The 20,736-nt window shown below is 35.2% G+C and overlaps 4 protein-coding genes and 1 non-coding gene across 5 annotated transcripts; 4 read left to right on the forward strand and 1 right to left on the reverse strand.

The window, feature by feature from the left end:
• The first annotated feature begins 365 nt into the window (after positions 1-365).
• Positions 366-439, forward strand: TRNAI-UAU. The gene has a single exon. It is a non-coding gene; the product is annotated as a tRNA-Ile (tRNA).
• Positions 440-2,741: 2,302 nt separating this feature from the next.
• Positions 2,742-8,987, forward strand: LOC116113047 (pyridine nucleotide-disulfide oxidoreductase domain-containing protein 2-like). The gene is made up of 16 exons (XM_031399190.1): positions 2,742-2,995; positions 3,073-3,234; positions 3,475-3,654; positions 3,788-3,845; positions 4,443-4,493; positions 4,716-4,798; positions 5,316-5,403; positions 5,940-5,981; positions 6,070-6,144; positions 6,249-6,317; positions 6,995-7,110; positions 7,746-7,858; positions 8,072-8,151; positions 8,350-8,470; positions 8,551-8,617; positions 8,736-8,987. Exons 1-16 carry the CDS (start codon positions 2,742-2,744, stop codon positions 8,860-8,862), a joined length of 1,686 nt encoding a protein of 561 aa, XP_031255050.1. The 3' UTR covers positions 8,863-8,987.
• Positions 8,988-9,422: 435 nt separating this feature from the next.
• On the forward strand, positions 9,423-12,385 carry LOC116113094 (pyridine nucleotide-disulfide oxidoreductase domain-containing protein 2-like). The gene is made up of 7 exons (XM_031399247.1): positions 9,423-9,524; positions 10,204-10,319; positions 10,948-11,060; positions 11,274-11,353; positions 11,552-11,672; positions 11,753-11,819; positions 11,938-12,385. Exons 1-7 carry the CDS (start codon positions 9,423-9,425, stop codon positions 12,062-12,064), a joined length of 726 nt encoding a protein of 241 aa, XP_031255107.1. The 3' UTR covers positions 12,065-12,385.
• A 3,284-nt stretch (positions 12,386-15,669) lies between these two features.
• Positions 15,670-16,812, forward strand: LOC116113176 (protein N-lysine methyltransferase METTL21A-like). The gene has a single exon (XM_031399335.1). It carries the CDS (start codon positions 15,753-15,755, stop codon positions 16,578-16,580), a length of 828 nt encoding a protein of 275 aa, XP_031255195.1. The 5' UTR covers positions 15,670-15,752; the 3' UTR covers positions 16,581-16,812.
• A 946-nt stretch (positions 16,813-17,758) lies between these two features.
• Positions 17,759-20,335, reverse strand: LOC116113177 (AP-3 complex subunit sigma). The gene is made up of 7 exons (XM_031399336.1): positions 20,176-20,335; positions 20,050-20,092; positions 19,903-19,964; positions 19,705-19,801; positions 19,210-19,280; positions 18,397-18,488; positions 17,759-18,290 (listed from the first exon to the last, which is right to left on the reverse strand). Exons 1-7 carry the CDS (start codon positions 20,242-20,244, stop codon positions 18,224-18,226), a joined length of 501 nt encoding a protein of 166 aa, XP_031255196.1. The 5' UTR covers positions 20,245-20,335; the 3' UTR covers positions 17,759-18,223.
• Between the last annotated feature and the right edge of the window lie 401 nt (positions 20,336-20,736).

A 20,736-nucleotide genomic window follows, 5' to 3' on the forward strand; every position in this document is an offset into this window, starting at 1 on the left:
ATTATCCATACACAACGCAATCTAACTTGAGGTGAGAGAAACCACTTCTCGTTTTCTAATTTCTATTGTTTACAAAAGTTTCGATGATTAACGTGTCCGATGTACATGTAGCAGGCCCCCTTGTCTCCATCAGCATGAGCCAATAGATGCAGACATCGCTATTGCTCGGGACAACCAATTCTGCAAAAACACAGCACGAAAATTTTAGGTGAATATCACGGTGTTTTACTTTTACAGCAATTCTATATTTTTACTAGTAAATTGTGGTGTGCCTCATTTGTTCATTGACCAAGTGGGTAGTCAATAATGAGATTAAATTTGTACATGTATAGTCACTTGTAAATAAGCTCAGATGCTGCACTTGTGGTCCCGTAGCTCAGTTGGTTAGAGCGTTGGTCTTATGAGCCGAAGGTCGCGGGTTCGAGCCCCGCCGGGACCATCAGGACTTTTGAATTTTTTAAACCTTTTTTATCAGGACTTTTGGTCTTCGTTTGGTTGGTTTTTAAGCATACTATATTTTCAAAAAAGTTAAACAGTATAATATTCAAAAACTCACAATATTATTCAATTTTTTTTAAATCTCTTAAATTTATTAATTTAATTAAATACCCCTAAATATCTTTTTAAAAATTATAAAAACACCCCAATAATCCACATTTACCAGATTTCGGCCACCATTGTTAGAAAATAGCCGAAATCTGGTAGGATCGTACACTACCGGCTGAATCTGGCTGGTAGTACACCGATCTAGTATTTTCCGATCAGATCTACGGTGGATCTGTTTGAGGGTGGGTTAGGGGTATTTTTGTTAACTTTTAATGTTTTATCATAGGAGGTGTTCTGTAAAAAACAAACATAAGGGGTATTTTAGTAATTTATAAATCCTACATCGTAATACCCGTCCAATTCAATTTTTTTTAACTTTTTTTAAATAATTTTTTTCAAAAACACAAAATTGTGAATCAAACGGAGCCTTGAACTTTTTCTCTGGTCTAATCCTTTTATCTCAGGACTTTTAAATTTGTAAGGCCGTACTTACAATTGAATTATAATAATAAAAAAAAAATGGATAGAATTGTTATTTTATATGAATTTTATAAAAATTATATGTGTTTATATAATTCAATTATAAGTAAAATATTATTATTTAAGATCGAGTAGAGCTATTAACACTTCACTAATAAATTAAAGAAGCTCCATTTATTAGAAATGCGTCATTTCAAAGCTTAATTTTTTTTTCTTATGGTTCCCATAAATGTCCCTTTTTCCAATTTTTTTATTTATTCAGAAAAAGTTAATATTTCATTCCCTTTATTTATGTTGCATACCCTTACTACCATATATCTTAAAACAGAATTTTAGATAATCGAATTGAAAGTTTAGGAAAAATTAAAGCTAAAAAAAATTCTTACAAATAATTCCAATAACATACTAAAGTTAAACAAAAACTAGGGTTTATGCGATAATAATAAAATTTTAAAAGTATTTATAAATAATAAGAAATTAAAATCTGATTTTATAATATTTAATATAATTATAAATTTATCATTATAAAATTTAATAAAAGATGAGACTCTTTTAGTCTATTAGTGGGGCATCAATAGATTATTGAACTTGATCAATGTGGATTGGGTTGTAGGTTTTATCTTATTTAGGCCGAAATGAAGCTACCATTAATTCAGTAAAATTTAGAACGTGTAGTCCAAAGTTACGTTTCACCTTTTATCCTATTGGAATTTGAATACAAGCATCATTTGTAATTGCATTGCGTAATTAATTATCACTTGTTCAGTTGCTCTCACATGTTTGGTGGCATTGGGTTATGGGTGTCTTGATTTTTACACCAATGCCCACACGTATAAAGTGTTAAACAGACTTAGAAATTACACGTGATATGAAAATATCAATAAGAGAATAAATAAGAATCGGTTTTTAAAGTGGTTCGGATACTCAAAAGCGAATCCTAAATCTATTGTGTGAGTTGAATTTTATATATATATATATATATATAGAGAGAGAGAGAGAGAGAGAGAGAGAGAGAGAGAGAGAGAATATGCTTTGGAAGACTGAAGATAAGCTAATCCCATAAATGAGAGAGGAGCACTCTATTATAGTTGGTGGATCAAAGGTAGTAATCATGATTCTGCAATAGGATAGGTGTGATACAATTCTTAACCTGTTTCTTGTTAGTTGTCTGTACGGGAGACATCCTTAAATCGCATAAGGTTTGGATAAATGAACAACTTCTAACCATTCACAAGCTTGGCATTCACCTGTCACACTGATGATAATTGATAGCTATATCTCTTTCGTTCTTACACGATGTGACAACATCTAAACGACACAAACCTGTCCTAAACTGACCCTTGCTAACGTGGACGTTAGCCCTAGATTTTTGAGACATAACAACTATATTTTATCGGGGTCACGTGTGCCCTGTGTCGTTTCTAAGTCGTAGACATATATACCTTAAAGTACACATTAGATCTAGAGATTAGTTATTAAAGTTTACATCACATTAAAGTTTGATTTCCAATGTCGTGCTTGAGAGTTAGGCCCCGCCACTACCACCACTAACACTGATACACTCCATAGCCACAACCTCTGTATGATTGCGTGTAAAGCACCTCGTTTGAATCAACTCATGCCACTTTAATCCATTATCAATTTTGTCATTTCCTCTACCAGCTAAAAATAATTAACGCAGCTTCCGCACTTCAGACACTGCAAGTGCAAGAGAAATGTGGCGGAGGGGCTTCAGCAGCGCAAGCGCCTTGCGCGAGTTGAAGGACAGGAAATGGGACGCGCTGGTGATCGGGGGAGGCCACAACGGTTTGACGGCGGCAGCTTATTTGGCTCGAGGAGGTCTTTCAGTAGCCGTCCTTGAACGGCGTCACCTCATCGGTGGAGCAGCCGTTACTGAAGAACTCATCCAAGGTTTTAAGTTCTCGCGATGCAGCTACCTCCAAAGCCTCCTCCGTCCCTCCGTCATCAGGTGTGCTTATAAATGCGTTAGGTGTGTTGTGTTTACTCAACTACTTAGCACTGTTTTATTTATTTAATTATTTTTAGGGAGCTAGAATTAGCGAGACATGGACTCAAGTTGTTGAAGAGAAGTCCATCATCATTTACGCCGTGTTTGGATGGACGTTACCTCCTGTTAGGACCTAACAAACAACTTAATCATTCTGAGATTTCCAAGTTCTCAAAACGAGATGCCGATGCTTACCACAGGTACTGTTTTTAACTTTTTTTTTTTTTTCTCTATTTCAACCTCTGTTTGTTTAGGTTCCGTGAAATGACTCTGATCACAAGCAAGTATTGACGATGCTCACTATTTATGATATGTGAAATATGTGAGAGTTAACTGCGCACGGATTCAACTGCATGTTACTTGTGACAGTTGGATGATGCGAATGTGTTTGTCTATTTGTTCTCATGTTTACATAACGTGCTTTTAATAATAAATTACAGGTATGAGGATCAGCTGGAGAGGTTCTGCAAATTTATGGATCCACTTTTGGATTCAGCCCCTCCTGAATTGTTACAAGGTATTTCATCTTTCAATGATCGTTTAAAGAATAAAATACACAACTCAGCCTTTTGGGCTAGATGTCTGCGGCAGGCCTTCTCAATGCGGCAAAAAGACATGGTGTAAGTTCTTTTCTGCAATCTTTGGTGATTTTAGTGTTATGTTAACACCTAATGGATGTTGACATGAATAATCAACCTAATAATCATGAATTATTGTCTCTGGTTTATAAGGTGGATTTATTTATTTTGATAGGGATTTTACGGACCTTTTACTGTCCCCGGCTTCAAAGGTTTTGAACAACTGGTTTGAGGTTGTCAGTTAATCTTGATTTCTTCTATGCTATTCTTTGATTCCTTGAATTGTAATTGTTAAGAACAGTGTCTCATATAATTTTTCCTTCTGATTTAAGCTCAATGTTATTATTTGAGTATCTTGCTTACTGTGGATCTACACTGATTAGTTTTATTTTAACTTCTCAAGAATGTCAGTTGATTTTAATGTGCCTTCAAGTAATTGATCCCCTTAACATGCTATTCACGCATTTCTGTATAATACTAAAATTTTGACTATTTAATTTTGCATAATGAATATTGTGCAATATCTGTTATGAACTAATCAAAGCATTTATCCAACCATGTAAGATATACACTTTTTTCGAGCCATAGCAGGATATACACTTTTTCGAGCCATAGTAGGATATACACCATTTCAGCCAAAGTTTTCTAAGAAACGTAGTCCATCATATTATCTTTTGTTAGATGGCCATAAGGACTTCATTTGTTTGTTAAAATTAGATTTTCCTTTTCCAATGCCTATGTTGATGAGTTATATTAGTACTCAAAGACCTCCCTTTTTACAAATGTTATGCCTTTTCTGCTTATTGATGTTCGGGCTTTGTTGTATACAGGGAGATGTTTTGAAAGCAACCCTTGCCACAGATGCTGTGATAGGGAGCACGGTAAAATCCTTGTAATTAGTGTTGAGATGGATTCGTTTTAAATTAAATTGATCTATATAAATTAGTGCTTGAGAAAGTGCAGTTATGCAATATAGGTTTTTTCTGAATGACAAGGATGTGATTGGGGTTTGTTTCATTGTGATTCATTTAGTTGAATGCTTCCACATTTTTTTTCATTTTTACTGGAGCTAATCATTTGGCCTATTTAATTGTCTATTGTAGGGTAGTGTCCATACACCTGGGAGTGGCTATGTCCTTCTGCATCATGTGATGGGAGAAACCGATGGTGACCGTGGAATTTGGTCGTAGGTATTTCTGTTGCTGGCTTGATGTATGTATTGTGCATCAGAGAAATAGCAAGCCGTAAATTACCTACCATCTCTTTACTATTCTGAAGAATCTTTGGATTTATCTTGTATCTGTAGAAATCTATTATCTTGTATTCCTGGGATCTTTAGGAAGTAAATATTGTAATGAAATTTGATAATTAGTCTAGCTAAATCCCACCTGGTAGTGTCCTGCATACTTGCCTTGATCCCAGTATGTCATCATTTTTTGTATTTATAGATGACGTTGTAATACGACATTTAGGAGTGTTAAGGAGCCTTGTTATAGAGTACACTTGGATATGTTTTGTCAAGCTCATATCGTCTGCCCATGTCTCGCTAAATTAATTTTATACTTCTGTTATGTTACAATTTCCAGAGTGGTTCATTGCTAGTAAATATTGATAAATATTTCATGCGCCATGATGTTATCAGATCCATCTTATTATAAGCTTTGTCTTACACGACTCGTACTTGATAACTAACATTTCTGTAGGTATGTTGAAGGTGGGATGGGCTCAGTATCCATGGCCATTGGCAATGCCGCTAGGGAAGCTGGGGCTTGTATTTTGACTAGTGCAGAGGTTTGCTTGTCTGGAATTATTCCTTTAGCCTTCATAACACGTCCTTCATTACCAATGATTAAAGTGTTTTTCTATGAACTTTTAGAAAAAAATAATTGATAAACTAAAATATTTCATTTTCTGTGAGAAACAACAATAATAGGCATGGAATTTTAAATTCTAAAACCTATTGAAATATACTTAAAAATATGTCTAAGGGCTGTAATAGGGATGCGATTGCCAGTGAGGGTAGTAATCATGAGAAATGACAGAGTTGTAAACTGGTGTGGGCAAGAGAGGGACAGTCCTAGTCTTACATGATTACTGTTACACACAATCTAGCTTGGCCTTGTGGAAATTTATGTGGAGGAAGTTTCTTTTTTTATAATTACTATTGCCTGGACAAGTTAACAGACAATATTGTCTGCGTAATCTTTAATTCATGTTTTGGTTAGGAGTAATTTTTTAATTCAATCTCATACATTTATTTTTTTTGGCTCATTTTTTTTTTTTTTCAGTTGCTTGACCCTTGCTAGTTGCTATGTTTCTTTTCTCAGGTTTCAGAGTTGATGATCAATGATTCTGGCAGAGTAAATGGGGTTTGTTTCACCACCTAAATTCCCTCAATGAAGTGGGCTTTGAAGTTTGGGTTGAACTAATTAAATATTACTGGCCATCTATATTTAGGTACTGTTAGCTGATGGGACACAGGTGCATTCTTCAATTGTTTTATCGAATGCAACACCTTATAAAACTTTCATGGTAAATCTTTATCATTCTTGTTTTATCCTGTGTGTTAAGCTTGGATACATTGTTGCTGTAAATGGATTTTAATGGTGATCATAGGCTGTGCTTTCCTAACACAGGAGTTGGTGCCAAATAATGTCCTTCAGGATGATTTCATCCTTTCTATTAAGCACTCTGACTACAGCTCTGTAAGCTACCTTTATAACTACTTTTTTTTTTTTGTTACACAATTTTATTAACAGTCTGTCTCTTTTGTGTCATTTGATCTGCTATAATACCAACAATTTGGAGTATGTAGGTTGTATCTGTTCGTTTAAAAGCTTAATGTGAATTAATAAAGATATTCTGTGAAATACAGCTCGGTGGTAGTTGGCAGTGCCATAAAGTATAACATTTGGATTGCCAGTTTACTGTGAAAGGAAATAATTGCTGTGAGTTTTATTAGATCTAGAGATTTGGATACAAATAATTCAGACAAGAAGCATGGGTCTGATTCTCATTTGTGCCAGATTCTATGAATTTTCTGTTGAATAGAAACTGGAGCCATACAGTTAAATAGGGGTTGTTCTTATACGTTTATTACACCTAAATTTAATTTCCAATGTTTTTCTTTTTCCACATAAATTTCTTTCTTTACTATGAACTTGTAAAGGTAGAATTGATTGTGCAATTGTACTAGCTGTGTATTAAGGTGTGAAATTTTGCTTAAAATCATGCTTAAAAGCCATAGAGGCTTCATGGGAGCTAGTTCTGTTACAGTTATGGGGACATTCAGTGGTGGAACAACAGTTACAAAACGTTGTAGGACTTCTTTCTTACAGCTAAGCTTATCTTTGTTATGTGTGATTGTCTTTCACTGGAACAGGGAACTACAAAGATAAACTTAGCTGTCAATAAATTGCCCCAGTTTTCTTGTTGCAAGTTAAGTCATTCTGATCCAGGTCCTCAGCATGTGGGCACCATACATATTGGTTCTGAGAGGTACACTACTATTTCACCGTTGTTTATTTGTTGATTCTAGATCCATGTTTTTGCTTCATATATAGTTTTCGTGAGAGGGTTAGTCTCTGTTAGGGTAGGGTAATATTTGCCAATTGCCATTCCCTGAGCACATTGTTAGAAGCCCAAACCTTATTGGAGAGAAAATAGCAAGTCTGATCATCAAAGTGTTTTCCTTTAGCTTGCATTGTTTGTTTCTGTTTCTTAGATTTTAAAATTCAACCAAGATAAAGGACTACTGTAGTTAACAAGCAGGGTAAGAGCCAGAGCAGCACTAGTGCTGTTGACTAATAACTGTAGGAGTTAGATTAGACCTTGATGATGGATGGAATGGTTACTTTTGCAGTGGTTATCACTTAAATATATTGATTATTTTGCTTCAAAATCAAACTATGTTATCCTACAATATTATCTTACAGTGTACCGTCAATAGCACAAATGAGTCAGACCTGAACTGTTTGGCAAATCAGGTATTTTGGTAACATCTAAAAGCATTGAAATCTTTTGGCAATGTTTGACGCCCAAATTTAAATTTATTTTAGCATGTTAACCTATGAAACCATTTAGTTTCAAGACTGTCTGCCTCTTCTAAAAATCTATTTTGTCACTTTGTTTAGCATGGAGGAGATTGACTCAGCATGCCAAGAAGCTGTCAATGGATTACCATCTAGGAGGCCAATTATTGAAATGACAATTCCTTCTGTTCTGGACAAGACTATTTCTCCACCTGGTACTCAAGACTTTGCCTTACATGCATCTGATGTTGTTGGATGATTTTTAGTCTTCTCCTTCACAGTACTTTATCTTGAAAGAACTAACATGGGTTCCAGAACTCAAATCATTCTTATGAAATTTATAGTCAGAGATTTATCGCATTAACTGCATGAGATATAGTCACTTTAGTACATTGTAAATTAATTAAGTTTTGACTTTATTTTTGTAGGAAAGCACGTTATTAACTTGTTTATTCAATACACACCTTATAAGCCATCGGATGGCAGCTGGACAGATGCTGCTTATAGGGTGAGTAGATCTGAAAAATTGAAGTTGGTTTCACTTACAAGCTTATTATTATGTTAAACTTTTAGAAATTTTTCTAATGATTTTCCAGACCTGCCTATAATTTTTATTTTTTATTTTTAAGCGGTCAGATGTTATTGTGGTCCTAAAATGATTTCACACACTAATCTGGTGAGCAATATCCATCAATTTCTGTTGCAGGAATCATTTGCAAAAAGATGTTTCACCCTGATTGATGAATACGCCCCTGGCTTCAGCTCATCAATAATTGGATATGACATGCTGACACCACCAGATCTTGAAAGGGAAATTGGTTTGACAGGTACTTGAAAGCTATAACTCTGTGATCCAAAATCAATTAACATAAATTACATTATTCTCTAATTAAAGAATAATTCACAGGAGGAAATATCTTTCATGGCGCTATGGGATTAGATTCTCTTTTCCTCATGCGACCTGTAAAAGAATGGTAATTCTTAATTTCTTCTAACATACTATGTGTGCTATGTTCATAGCTTAGACAATTGTTTACTCTAATTTCTTCCTTTATGCTGATTTAGATGCAAATTCTTAATGTTATTTTACAGGTCAAATTATAAGACTCCACTGCAAGGACTGTATTTGTGTGGTAGTGGGACTCATCCAGGGGGTGGTGTGATGGGTGCACCTGGACGCAATGCTGCACGAATGGTTCTTCAAGATTTCAGAAAATGATTTATTTGATGCTCGTAAGTTGCAGCCGTGGTGCTTCCAATGTTCAGTCTATCTTAATTTAGCACATTTGTAATATCAAATAAGTGTCTTGTGTATTAAACAATCCCTTCTTCACTTTCACCTATCTTTTATTTATGAGCTGTGTAACAAAATAGTATGCATCTGCTAAGTCATAAAGGTCAATAGTATGGAGATGGATCATGAAACCATGTATTAGTAGACAAAAATAGGAGGAGCAGGAGGAGGGTTTTTTTTTTTTTCTGTTTGTGTAGGAAGTTGGCTATGGTTGAGAGTTGAGACAATGAAAAAGTTGGACGAACTTAGTTTGAGTTGATTTGTACAATTGCGCAAAAGTCAATGATATTATATTAATGACCAAACACGGTCGGTACTAGCTGCCTTCTACAGGTATATCCTCTAGCTAGTTTCATGTAGAAAAAACACAAATTTTTTGGCTCTAAGAGTGATTGACCTATTTGATCTTTCATGGTAAATCTTTATCATTCTTGTTTTATCCTGTGTGTTAAGCTTGGTTACATTGTTGCTGTAAATGGATTTTAATGGTGATCATAGGCTGTGCTTTCCTAACACAGGAGTTGGTGCCAAATAATGTCCTTCAGGATGATTTCATCCTTTCTATTAAGCACTCTGACTACAGCTCTGTAAGCTACCTTTATAACTACTTTTTTTTTTTTTTGTTACACAATTTTATTAACATTCTGTCTCTTTTGTGTCATTTGATCTGCTATAATACCAACAATTTGGAGTATGTAGGTTGTATCTGTTCGTTTAAAAGCTTAATGTGTATTAATAAAGATATTCTGTGAAATACAGCTCGGTGGTAGTTGGCAGTGCCATAAAGTATAACATTTGGATTGCCAGTTTACTGTGAAAGGAAATAATTGCTGTGAGTTTTATTAGATCTAGAGATTTGGATACAAATAATTCAGACAAGAAGCATGGGTCTGATTGTCATTTGTGCCAGATTCTATGAATTTTCTGTTGAATAGAAACTGGAGCCATACAGTTAAATAGGGGTTGTTCTTATACGTTTATTACACCTAAATTTAATTTCCAATGTTTTTCTTTTTCCACATAAATTTCTTTCTTTACTATGAACTTGTAAAGGTAGAATTGATTGTGCAATTGTACTAGCTGTGTATTAAGGTGTGAAATTTTGCTTAAAATCATGCTTAAAAGCCATAGAGGCTTCATGGGAGCTAGTTCTGTTACAGTTATGGGGACATTCAGTGGTGGAACAACAGTTACAAAACGTTGTAGGACTTCTTTCTTACAGCTAAGCTTATCTTTGTTATGTGTGATTGTCTTTCACTGGAACAGGGAACTACAAAGATAAACTTAGCTGTCAACAAATTGCCCCAGTTTTCTTGTTGCAAGTTAAGTCATTCTGATCCAGGTCCTCAGCATGTGGGCACCATACATATTGGTTCTGAGAGGTACACTACTATTTCAGCGTTGTTTATTTGTTGATTCTAGATCCATGTTTTTGCTTCATATATAGTTTTCGTGAGAGGGTTAGTCTCTGTTAGGGTAGGGTAATATTTGCCATTCCCTGAGCACATTGTTAGAAGCCCAAACCTTATTGGAGAGAAAATAGCAAGTCTGATCATCAAAGTGTTTTCCTTTAGCTTGCATTGTTTGTTTCTGTTTCTTAGATTTTAAAATTCAACCAAGATAAAGGACTACTGTAGTTAACAAGCAGGGTAAGAGCCAGAGCAGCACTAGTGCTGTTGACTAATAACTGTAGGAGTTAGATTAGACCTTGATGATGGATGGAATGGTTACTTTTGCAGTGGTTATCACTTAAATATATTGATTATTTTGCTTCAAAATCAAACTATGTTATCCTACAATATTATCTTACAGTGTACCGTCAATAGCACAAATGAGTCAGACCTGAACTGTTTGGCAAATCAGGTATTTTGGTAACATCTAAAAGCATTAAAATCTTTTGGCAATGTTTGACGCCCAAATTTTAATTTATTTTAGCACGTTAACCTATGAAACCATTTAGCTTCTAGACTGTCTGCCTCTTCTAAAAATCTATTTTGTCACTTTGTTTAGCATGGAGGAGATTGACTCAGCATGCCAAGAAGCTGTCAATGGATTACCATCTAGGAGGCCAATTATTGAAATGACAATTCCTTCTGTTCTGGACAAGACTATTTCTCCACCTGGTACTCAAGACTTTGCCTTACATGCATCTGATGTTGTTGGATGATTTTTAGTCTTCTCCTTCACAGTACTTTATCTTGAAAGAACTAACATGGGTTCCAGAACTCAAATCATTCTTATGAAATTTATAGTCAGAGATTTATCGCATTAACTGCATGAGATATAGTCACTTTAGTACATTGTAAATTAATTAAGTTTTGACTTTATTTTTGTAGGAAAGCACGTTATTAACTTGTTTATTCAATACACACCTTATAAGCCATCGGATGGCAGCTGGACAGATGCTGCTTATAGGGTGAGTAGATCTGAAAAATTGAAGTTGGTTTCACTTACAAGCTTATTATTATGTTAAACTTTTAGAAATTTTTCTAATGATTTTCCAGACCTGCCTATAATTTTTATTTTTTATTTTTAAGCGGTCAGATGTTATTGTGGTCCTAAAATGATTTCACACACTAATCTGGTGAGCAATATCCATCAATTTCTGTTGCAGGAATCATTTGCAAAAAGATGTTTCACCCTGATTGATGAATACGCCCCTGGCTTCAGCTCATCAATAATTGGCTATGACATGCTGACACCACCAGATCTTGAAAGGGAAATTGGTTTGACAGGTACTTGAAAGCTATAACTCTGTGATCCGAAATCAATTAACATAAATTACATTATTCTCTAATTAAAGAATAATTCACAGGAGGAAATATCTTTCATGGCGCTATGGGATTAGATTCTCTTTTCCTCATGCGACCTGTAAAAGAATGGTAATTCTTAATTTCTTCTAACATACTATGTGTGCTATGTTCATAGCTTAGACAATTGTTTACTCTAATTTCTTCCTTTATGCTGATTTAGATGCAAATTCTTAATGTTATTTTACAGGTCAAATTATAAGACTCCACTGCAAGGACTGTATTTGTGTGGTAGTGGGACTCATCCAGGGGGTGGTGTGATGGGTGCACCTGGACGCAATGCTGCACGAATGGTTCTTCAAGATTTCAGAAAATGATTTATTTTATGCTCGTAAGTTGAAGCCGTGGTGCTTCCAATGTTCAGTCTATCTTAATTTAGCACATTTGTAATATCAAATAAGTGTCTTGTGTATTAAACAATCCCTTCTTCACTTTCACCTATCTTTTATTTGTGAGCTGTATAACAAAATAGTATGCATCTGCTAAGTCATAAAGGTCAATATCATGGAGGTGGATCATGAAACCATGTATTAGTAGACAAAAATAGGAGGAGCAGGAGGAGGCTTTTTTTTTTCTTTTTTGTAGGAAGTTGGCTATAGTTGAGAGTTGAGACAATGAAAAAGTTGGACGAACTTAGTTTGAGTTGATTCGTACAATTGCTCCAAAGTCAACGATATTATATTAATGACCAAACACAGTCGGTACTAGCTGCCTTCTACAGGTATATCCTCTAGCTAGTTTCATGTATAAAAAACACAAATTCTTTGGCTCTAAGAGTGATTGACCTATTTGATACCAGTTAGACTGGTTGAGGCCTTGAAGTTGAGGGTTGAGGGTAAGGGTTAGTTTCCACCCTTTGACATAGAGGTGGGAAAGGCTGAGGCCCAATCGGTCTTGGGCTTGGGTCTTGGGTTCACGAGATTTCTCAGGGCCCAGATCGGTCCTAGTGGACCCCTATGGGCATGAATTTTTTTTCTTTTTTGTAAAATGTCATTTTAACCTTATATTTACTATCAATTTTTAAATAAGGGGTTTTAGATATTTTACAAAGGTTAAAAGAAAATTGTGGAGGGGGTTTGGGTCCTGGGCCGGGCCGGGCCGTGGAGGGGAGACCGGTCCTAGGCCCGAGCCCTCCTCCCTTGGGCCTGATCTGGTTCGGTCCGATTCTTAGACCAGTTTTTTTAGCTGGGCTTTTTGGGTCTGGGCTAATTCCCACCTCTACTTTCACACAGCAGAGTGCTTGTTTTGGATTATATTATGTCCAATTAATTTGGAAAGAAAGAAGGAAAATAAGATTCCATAAATGATACACAAAACGAAGTTTCACAGTGAATAATACAACCCATCGTAAGAGACATCCAAATTTCATATCCTAAGTGGAAATGTAATAAAGGGATTGGCAGGGGATGATGTAAAAGCTTATTGTAATTATATAACCTATCACTACTACTGTACTTAGTTTTTAATTGTTTATTTATAAAACTTATTTTCATAATTAAGAAAACTTATTTTGGTCATATCACATATAGTATCTCTATTTCTTAAAGTAAAAATAATTTAAAATTATTATAATTACATTAATAATAAAAATAAATAAGAGCATTTAAAAAATATATATATATATATATTAATTTATTCCGCTTTTTTTAGATTATTTTCTTGAAAGGTAAATACCGGTTTAGGAATAAATGGTGATGACAAGTTAGTCCTTAAGGTTTTGTGTAAATAAGCTTTAGTCTTGTAGAATTTTTTGTAACGTCTTAGTCCTTGTCAGCATCATTTTGGTCCCAAGGTTTGCTGATGTGTAATGAGTAATGACTAGAGTCACTAGACCAAAATGTCATCTAACAAGGACCAAAATGTCATTGACAATCTAACAGGGATCAAAAGTGACTATATAAGATTAAAGGGTACTTATGTCACTTTTAGGGATGCAATTGTTATTTTCTCAAAGGCTAGAATTAGAGTCGACAGTGGGCCGTGTCGTGGGCGAAAAAAGCACGACATGAAAATATGCAGGCCATGCCGTGGGCCTTAAAAAAAACCCGTGGGCTAACACGGCATGACACAAAAAAAATAAAATTAAAAAATATTTGAAGATTTTAAAAATTTAGAAATTAATAAAAATGAAGATGTACAATAATTCTTAATCCTAATTTCTAATTTCTAAGTTCGTATTTGTAATTTATAATTATAACTTATAAGTAATAAAAAATGTTGAAATTCAATTAATATTTCAGTGTCTCATTATTTTATTATATTTCATAGTGATTGTATATTTTTAATTAATATAAATACAAAAAGTTACTAAATATAACATATAAAATAATGTTATAATAATTATTAATAATAAATCAAAATTACCATAATTTATAAATATTAAAATTAAATATTTTTACAAAGCACGTGCATGGCACGACCCAAGACATGACATGATATATAACGAACCGTGTTATGGGCCTTCAAATTTTGTGGGCCGGCACGATAGGGCACAAAATTGTGTGAACCTTGGCAAGGCACATCCCATGATACAATGGGACTTGAATTTGTAGGTACGGCTAGGGCTGCAAACGAACCGAACAGTTCGCAAACGTTCGTTGTTCGTTCGATTACTGTTCGATAATGTTCGCGAACAATTCGATATTCGTTCGATAATATGTTCGATCGAGTTTGAACATGGGTTGTTCGTTCGATTATGTTTGCGAACACTATACGTTCGACTAATCCTAGATGTTCGCAAACAATCGTTCGATTGTTCGTTCATTTATGTTCGAAAAACATGTTATGCATTATTATAATTTAATTTTTTTTCATTTTTATATTATGTTTGATTTAGTTTGGATGAATTTTTTTTAATGGTAATCAATAATAAAATATTATGATACTTTTGTTTTTCTTATATATATATATAATATGTTTGGATTTTTTTTTTTTCCAAATGTCATCAATAATGAAATATATAAGTATATAACATTTTAATTAAAAAGTAATAAATTATTATGATAACTAGCATGACAAATTTAATAACATAATAAATTGTATAATCAAGTGATATATAATATAATAAATCCAATAACATAATAGCTTCATATTTTTCTAAATGTAATCAATAATTAAATATTATAAGATATCATTTCAATTAATAAATAATAAATATAGTATGGTAAATTGATAAACANAGGTTTGCTGATGTGTAATGAGTAATGACTAGAGTCACTAGACCAAAATGTCATCGACACTCGACAGGGACCAAAATGTCATTGACAATCTAACAGTAGTGATGGCAATGGGTCGGGTCAAGACCAGGTACCCCTTGGCGTAGGCTCAAGTCCGACCTCATGACAAAGACCCAAGTCCGTCACGGGTATGATAGGTAAAGCCCAAGCCCGACCCGATGGGCTTTTTGTAAACTCAGGCCCGGCCCAAGCCCGCTCAATTTTATAATGTGAATTTTTAAATATTAATAAATTTCAATTTTTTTTTATATTTTTAATTCTAAAAATAGTTTTTAAATATTAATTTATTTTTAAATACTCATCAAATGGGATGAGATTAGGGTTTGAGAAAAATGGGTATATATATGTAGGATAATCTTGTAATTAAATATATAGTATAGAGATAATTTAGTAAAATTAATACTAAAATTGTCGAGTCGGGCCAGGCCTGAAGACATACTTAGGCCCGGCCCATACCCGAGGTCGGGCCTTAAAATCAGGCTCAGGTCCAAGCTCGACCTTTTCGGGTTGGGTCGGCTACCCGAAAATAGTGGACCCATTGCCATCTCTATCTAAAAGGGATCAAAAGTTACTATTTTAGGGATGCAATTGTTATTTTCTCAAAGGACAGTGATAAGTGATAACTAAACTTAGCTGTGGAACACAACAAAAGACAAGAGTTGGATCCATGTGGATACCCTTTAACACAAGCCCTAACAATAGAAAGGAACCATTTATGGAAAGTGAAAGTTCCACGCACTGACGGCGCATCCAATGTTGTAACATTAGCATGGCCACCACTCAGGATCAGGAAGACGACGAAGACGATATTAATCCCATCACAATGCTGTTTCCGGCTGATGGACACCACCATCCCAATAATGGAGTGTTGTTTCCGGCACGCGAAGTGGAAGAAACTTCAACCGACCAATATGACATCTCTTCAATCAAGTCAACCTTGCTCATACGCCAGCTCCCTTCTCAAGGCCTTTCCTTTCAGCTCTGGCCGGCAGCCAGAACGCTTGTTTCCCTCCTCGACCTCTACCGCACTCACCCTACTCATAGTCCTCTCGCCCCCATTTTACCCGACGGACGGGATCATCGCCACCTCAGCATACTAGAGCTTGGCTCTGGCACTGGCCTTGTTGGCATAGCTGCCGCCGTTATTCTCGGGGCTAACGTCACCCTCACTGACCTCCCTCATGTCATTCCCAACCTCCAATTCAACGCCCACGCCAACGCCAATTTGTTGTCCCTCCAAGGTGGGACCGCCCACGTGGCACCTCTTAGGTGGGGGGAAGCTGATGACGTGAATGTCATTGAGCGGGAATTTGATCTTATATTGGCCTCTGATGTTGTTTACCATGATCACCTTTATGACCCTCTTCTCGAAACGCTGCGTTTGTTTCTGAATTCAGGCAAGGAGAAGAAGAAGATGACGTTTGTTATGGCTCACTTAAGGAGGTGGAAGAAGGACTCGGTGTTTTTCAAGAAGGCAAAGAAAATGTTTGATGTTCAAACTATACACGTGGATCCTCCTTGCAATGGGGCCAGGATTGGTGTGGTTGTGTACTCTTTTTATGGAAAGACAGAAAAAAATATGAAGAATCCTTGTTAGTGAGTGTGGGGAAGGATTTGTTTCAGAAATTGAATTGCGCTTGAGAAAGTACTTTTGTGTAACTTCAGTTTTCTAAATGACAATGATGTGATGGGGGTTTATTTAATTCATTAATTGTGATTAACTTTTCAATATCTTTTTCAATTTTACCAGAGCTAATCATTTTGCCAAATGAAATCTCTATTGTGGGGTATAGTGTCCTTAAACCTGGGATGGATATGTTGATGAGAGAACGACAGAGCAGGGAGACTGATGGTTACCGTGGAAATTGGTCGTACTCGTAAATTACCTACCATACCTTCTTGGGATGTATCTTGTGACATCTATTATCTTAAATTCCTGGGATATTTAGGAAGAAAATATAGTAGCGGAATTTGATATTTCTTGTCGAACTAATCCCTCTGTAGTGTCCTGCAAACGTTCCTTGAATCATAAGGAGTTCTCAGCATCCTGAAAATTTTGTCAAGAATCAAAATCTATGTCATAAGTTGCACAACCTCATTCTGGTGATGTCGTGCCACAGTACTACGGTTGGTTCGCTCACTTCGGCATTGTGATGCTCACCGACAGAGCTGAAGACCCAGAGTTGAGGCGCTTTTATTCTCCGCCTGTCAGCATAGAAATGTTACGGAGTTTCAATATTAGAGCGGGCCTTTTGGTCAAAAAGAATTTTGCCATACTAATACGCTGGAATAAGGGAACAAAAAAGTAGACTATCTAGAGTGAATATGTGAACAAATTTTTCTATGTTTCTTGGAGCTACTTTGAATTAAATCTTTTGCGGTTGAAGGATTTTTTAGTTAAAAATTAATTTTGAAACTTAATGATAAGAGGCTCTGCAATTATTTTGCGGTTTAAAAACCTATTATCTTCCTTAATAGGCGGATTATACAGGTTAAAGAGAGTGGCCTAGGAACCTAACCCTCCAGAATGATTCACTGTTGAGAAGCGAAATTGTTCAAAATTGGTGATGCCAGTTGATTTGCGGGCAGAAGCCGCAACTATCCTGTTTCAAGAAAAAATGATCAAACTAACCAAATAAAAAGCAAGCCTTTTCTTTCCATGGCTACAGCTGGTAGTGGTTACTACACATTTCATACCAGAAAGTAATTATTGTTATATGGATAAAAAGGATTTTCCAACATTGGAGCCTACAAATGGTGAATTGCTAACCAATATTGAAAGTCCTAAAAATCTCATATTCCCATTTAGTATATCAATATTGTACATTCAATGGAACAACCATAAAAAATCCACATGCCATGAATTAAATTCAAACGACATTCCTCATAATGAATATTAATAGTCATTATTCAGATTTAGGAAAAGATATAGAATATTTTCCTCCACAAACAATTTACTTTTGATTGACAACCTTCACCAGTCAACTCCTTGGGTGCCCAGTAACCAAACAGCCAAACCAGTCTTTATTGAGTTCAATTGTCTGTTGATAGATGCCAGCAATAAAACCAAATTTCTGCGGTCAAACAGCTAAAAACTTCACCAATTTACAACACTGATCATTGGCATAGCTCAACCAAAATCACATGTTAACCTGTAAAACAGAAATGGATTTGGCAGCCAACTGAAAGCATTCAAATGTGTGACATCAACCATTTTAACAGCTCTCTTTGCACCTAATACTACCGACTTCGCCAACTAGAAACTGACTTGGAAACAAGTGTGATAGCATTTGAGGCTGATTCCAACCTGCATCATGAATAAATTTAATCCATTAATTACACACACTATGCACAAATATACAGAGAGGAAAAACACAAAGAGAGAGAGAGAGAGAGAGAGAGAGAGAGAGCACTTTGATATTTCTTCAACAGCCTTGATAACTTCTGTAGAACTTGTTTCCAGCACTTGACCTCCAAAAATGATCTCATCCAAAATAGTATGCATCTGCAGAGAAATAAAGGTTAGTTTTATGGAGGTGTGCATTAACAAATAACCTGAGGGGACGGGGCATTTTTCTTTTTGTGAAGAAGTAGGCTATAGTTAGTACTAAAAATGAAAAAGTCAAGTCAGAAGACCTCTGTTGAGTTGTCTCAGTTCATTGGTGCCATTGCTTAAAGCCAATGATATAAAAATGACTAGTAGAGAGAGTCCATATACTAGATGGAAAAGGGAACCAGTAGCTAAGAGAGAGTGACCCTATTTGATAGCAACAACAGTATTTTACACAGGATATTGAAATGTTACTTAACAAAAGTTCAACAAATTCATTGAGAAAATTTAATAAGGAAAACATTGACCTCACAATGTGATTCAACATTTGTGTATAGGTTTCATGATGGTAGAACTAAAAAGTCATCTAGCAGTAGAATCATTCAGCAGGTGAAAGCAGTACAGTAGGTCTCACCAGTTTATCAAGTAAGGTGAAACATAATAAATAGTATGAGCATATCTTTAAACTAAATCTTTCAAAAGTAAAATGGTAAAGCTAATTTCCACCCTTTGACACAGCACAACACACAATATATTATGTCTGTTAAATCCATCAAAAAAGAAAAAGAAAAAAAAAAGATTCCATACATGAACAAGTACAACAAACAGAATTTCACAATTCACAGGCACCAACATAAGACAATTTAACACCAAGATTGTGAGAGGAGTATACAACCTTGCTGTAATTGTATATAATGTCGAGCTCACATACGTTTTTGAAGCATTTGTCTAATGTCTCCACAAAAACTGCAGGCATCAAAGTTTAGGTAAAGCAATCAGCTAACCAAGTCAAAAGTTCAGAAGAAAAAAGAGTTAGTATTTACATAATCAATAAACCATTTACTGAAACATTCAGCTTATTCTTTACAAAAAGGACATCCACAATGAACCTACACTATTGCATCAAATCTACAATCTGTTTGCCCCATCAAACTGCCAGGAAGATAATGATCGTGAATGAATGATCACTAGATTGACATAAATTTGCCGAAAGTGTAGTGCCATACACTCCAGCATTAAAATGTTAAATAAGCTGATAAATAACAAAACCGCCTTTTACTAACATCCAAATGTAATTACATTTATACTTAACACGAAAATTGTCAACTATATAGAATTATGATCGATAATGAAACAGAGACAACAAAACCTTGCCGTCTAGAGAATTTACCCTGAATTAGGTCAAGCATAGCAAGCTCATTTTCAGAACTATCAAATATGAAAACAAAGTAAAGAGTTGCATAGTGCTTATATACAAGGCGAGTATCCTGCAGGCCAAAACAGAGGAAAAAACAGTAACTATGAGCAATTTAAACTAAAATAATATAACAAATACAAGAAAATAAAAAAGTACAGGAGGTGGAAATACCGGGCCGAAAATTAAATCAGCCTCTATGAAATTGCTGACATTTTCAGCTCTGCTGCACAAGGCTGTGAAAATAAAAAGAAAAATAGATAAAGAAATGAAAAATCAATGAGAGAATTGTGTTGTTGAGCGCACAAGAGATAGAAAAACCTCCAAAAACGCTGCGTATCAGCTCCTGCTGCTTCTCGACAGGCTGAGATCACAAAGAAAATTGATTAATAAACAACGTAAATAAATTCAGCAAAAGTTGATAGTTGAAGGGAAGGAGAGAGGGACCTGAAAATCGTAAAATTTGGCAAGACGAGGCTTGCCCTGAGTGTTCATCACCATCACCGATCTTATCATGCCTGTTTTCTTTGGCTTCTCTCCCTCGCTTTTCTGTTTTTATTCTTTTTCAGTTTCTTTTAATATAGAGCCTCGACTTATTTGCAATCTCAATTTTATCCCTTAATGTTACAAAACTCTTTCTTTTACCCCTAAGATATAGAATTGGGACAAATGATTGCAATTAAGTGAATACAGGCGAGGACAAGAATTATGATGTTCTTCGAGAAAGCAACGAGGCAGTTCGATGATGATGAAGTTATACATCAATTGTATGATTAGCGCGGATTGTACAAACAAAGAGAATTTGTACAAACTTACGTGACACACCACAAAGCATACCATATAGTATTAAAATCCACGTAACTTAAAGTCGCATTAATATTATATGGACCCTTATATCACATGACACTGACACGGTGTGTCAGGTAAATTTGTGAGAATTAAGAATAAAAAAAGGGGGAAATGATGAACCGTAGTCAAATCAGAGTTCAGTTCATTTCGATTATAACT

Source organism: Pistacia vera, unplaced genomic scaffold (genome assembly GCF_008641045.1).
Source record: "Pistacia vera cultivar Batoury unplaced genomic scaffold, PisVer_v2 Contig673, whole genome shotgun sequence".
Lineage (NCBI taxonomy): Eukaryota > Viridiplantae > Streptophyta > Magnoliopsida > Sapindales > Anacardiaceae > Pistacia > Pistacia vera.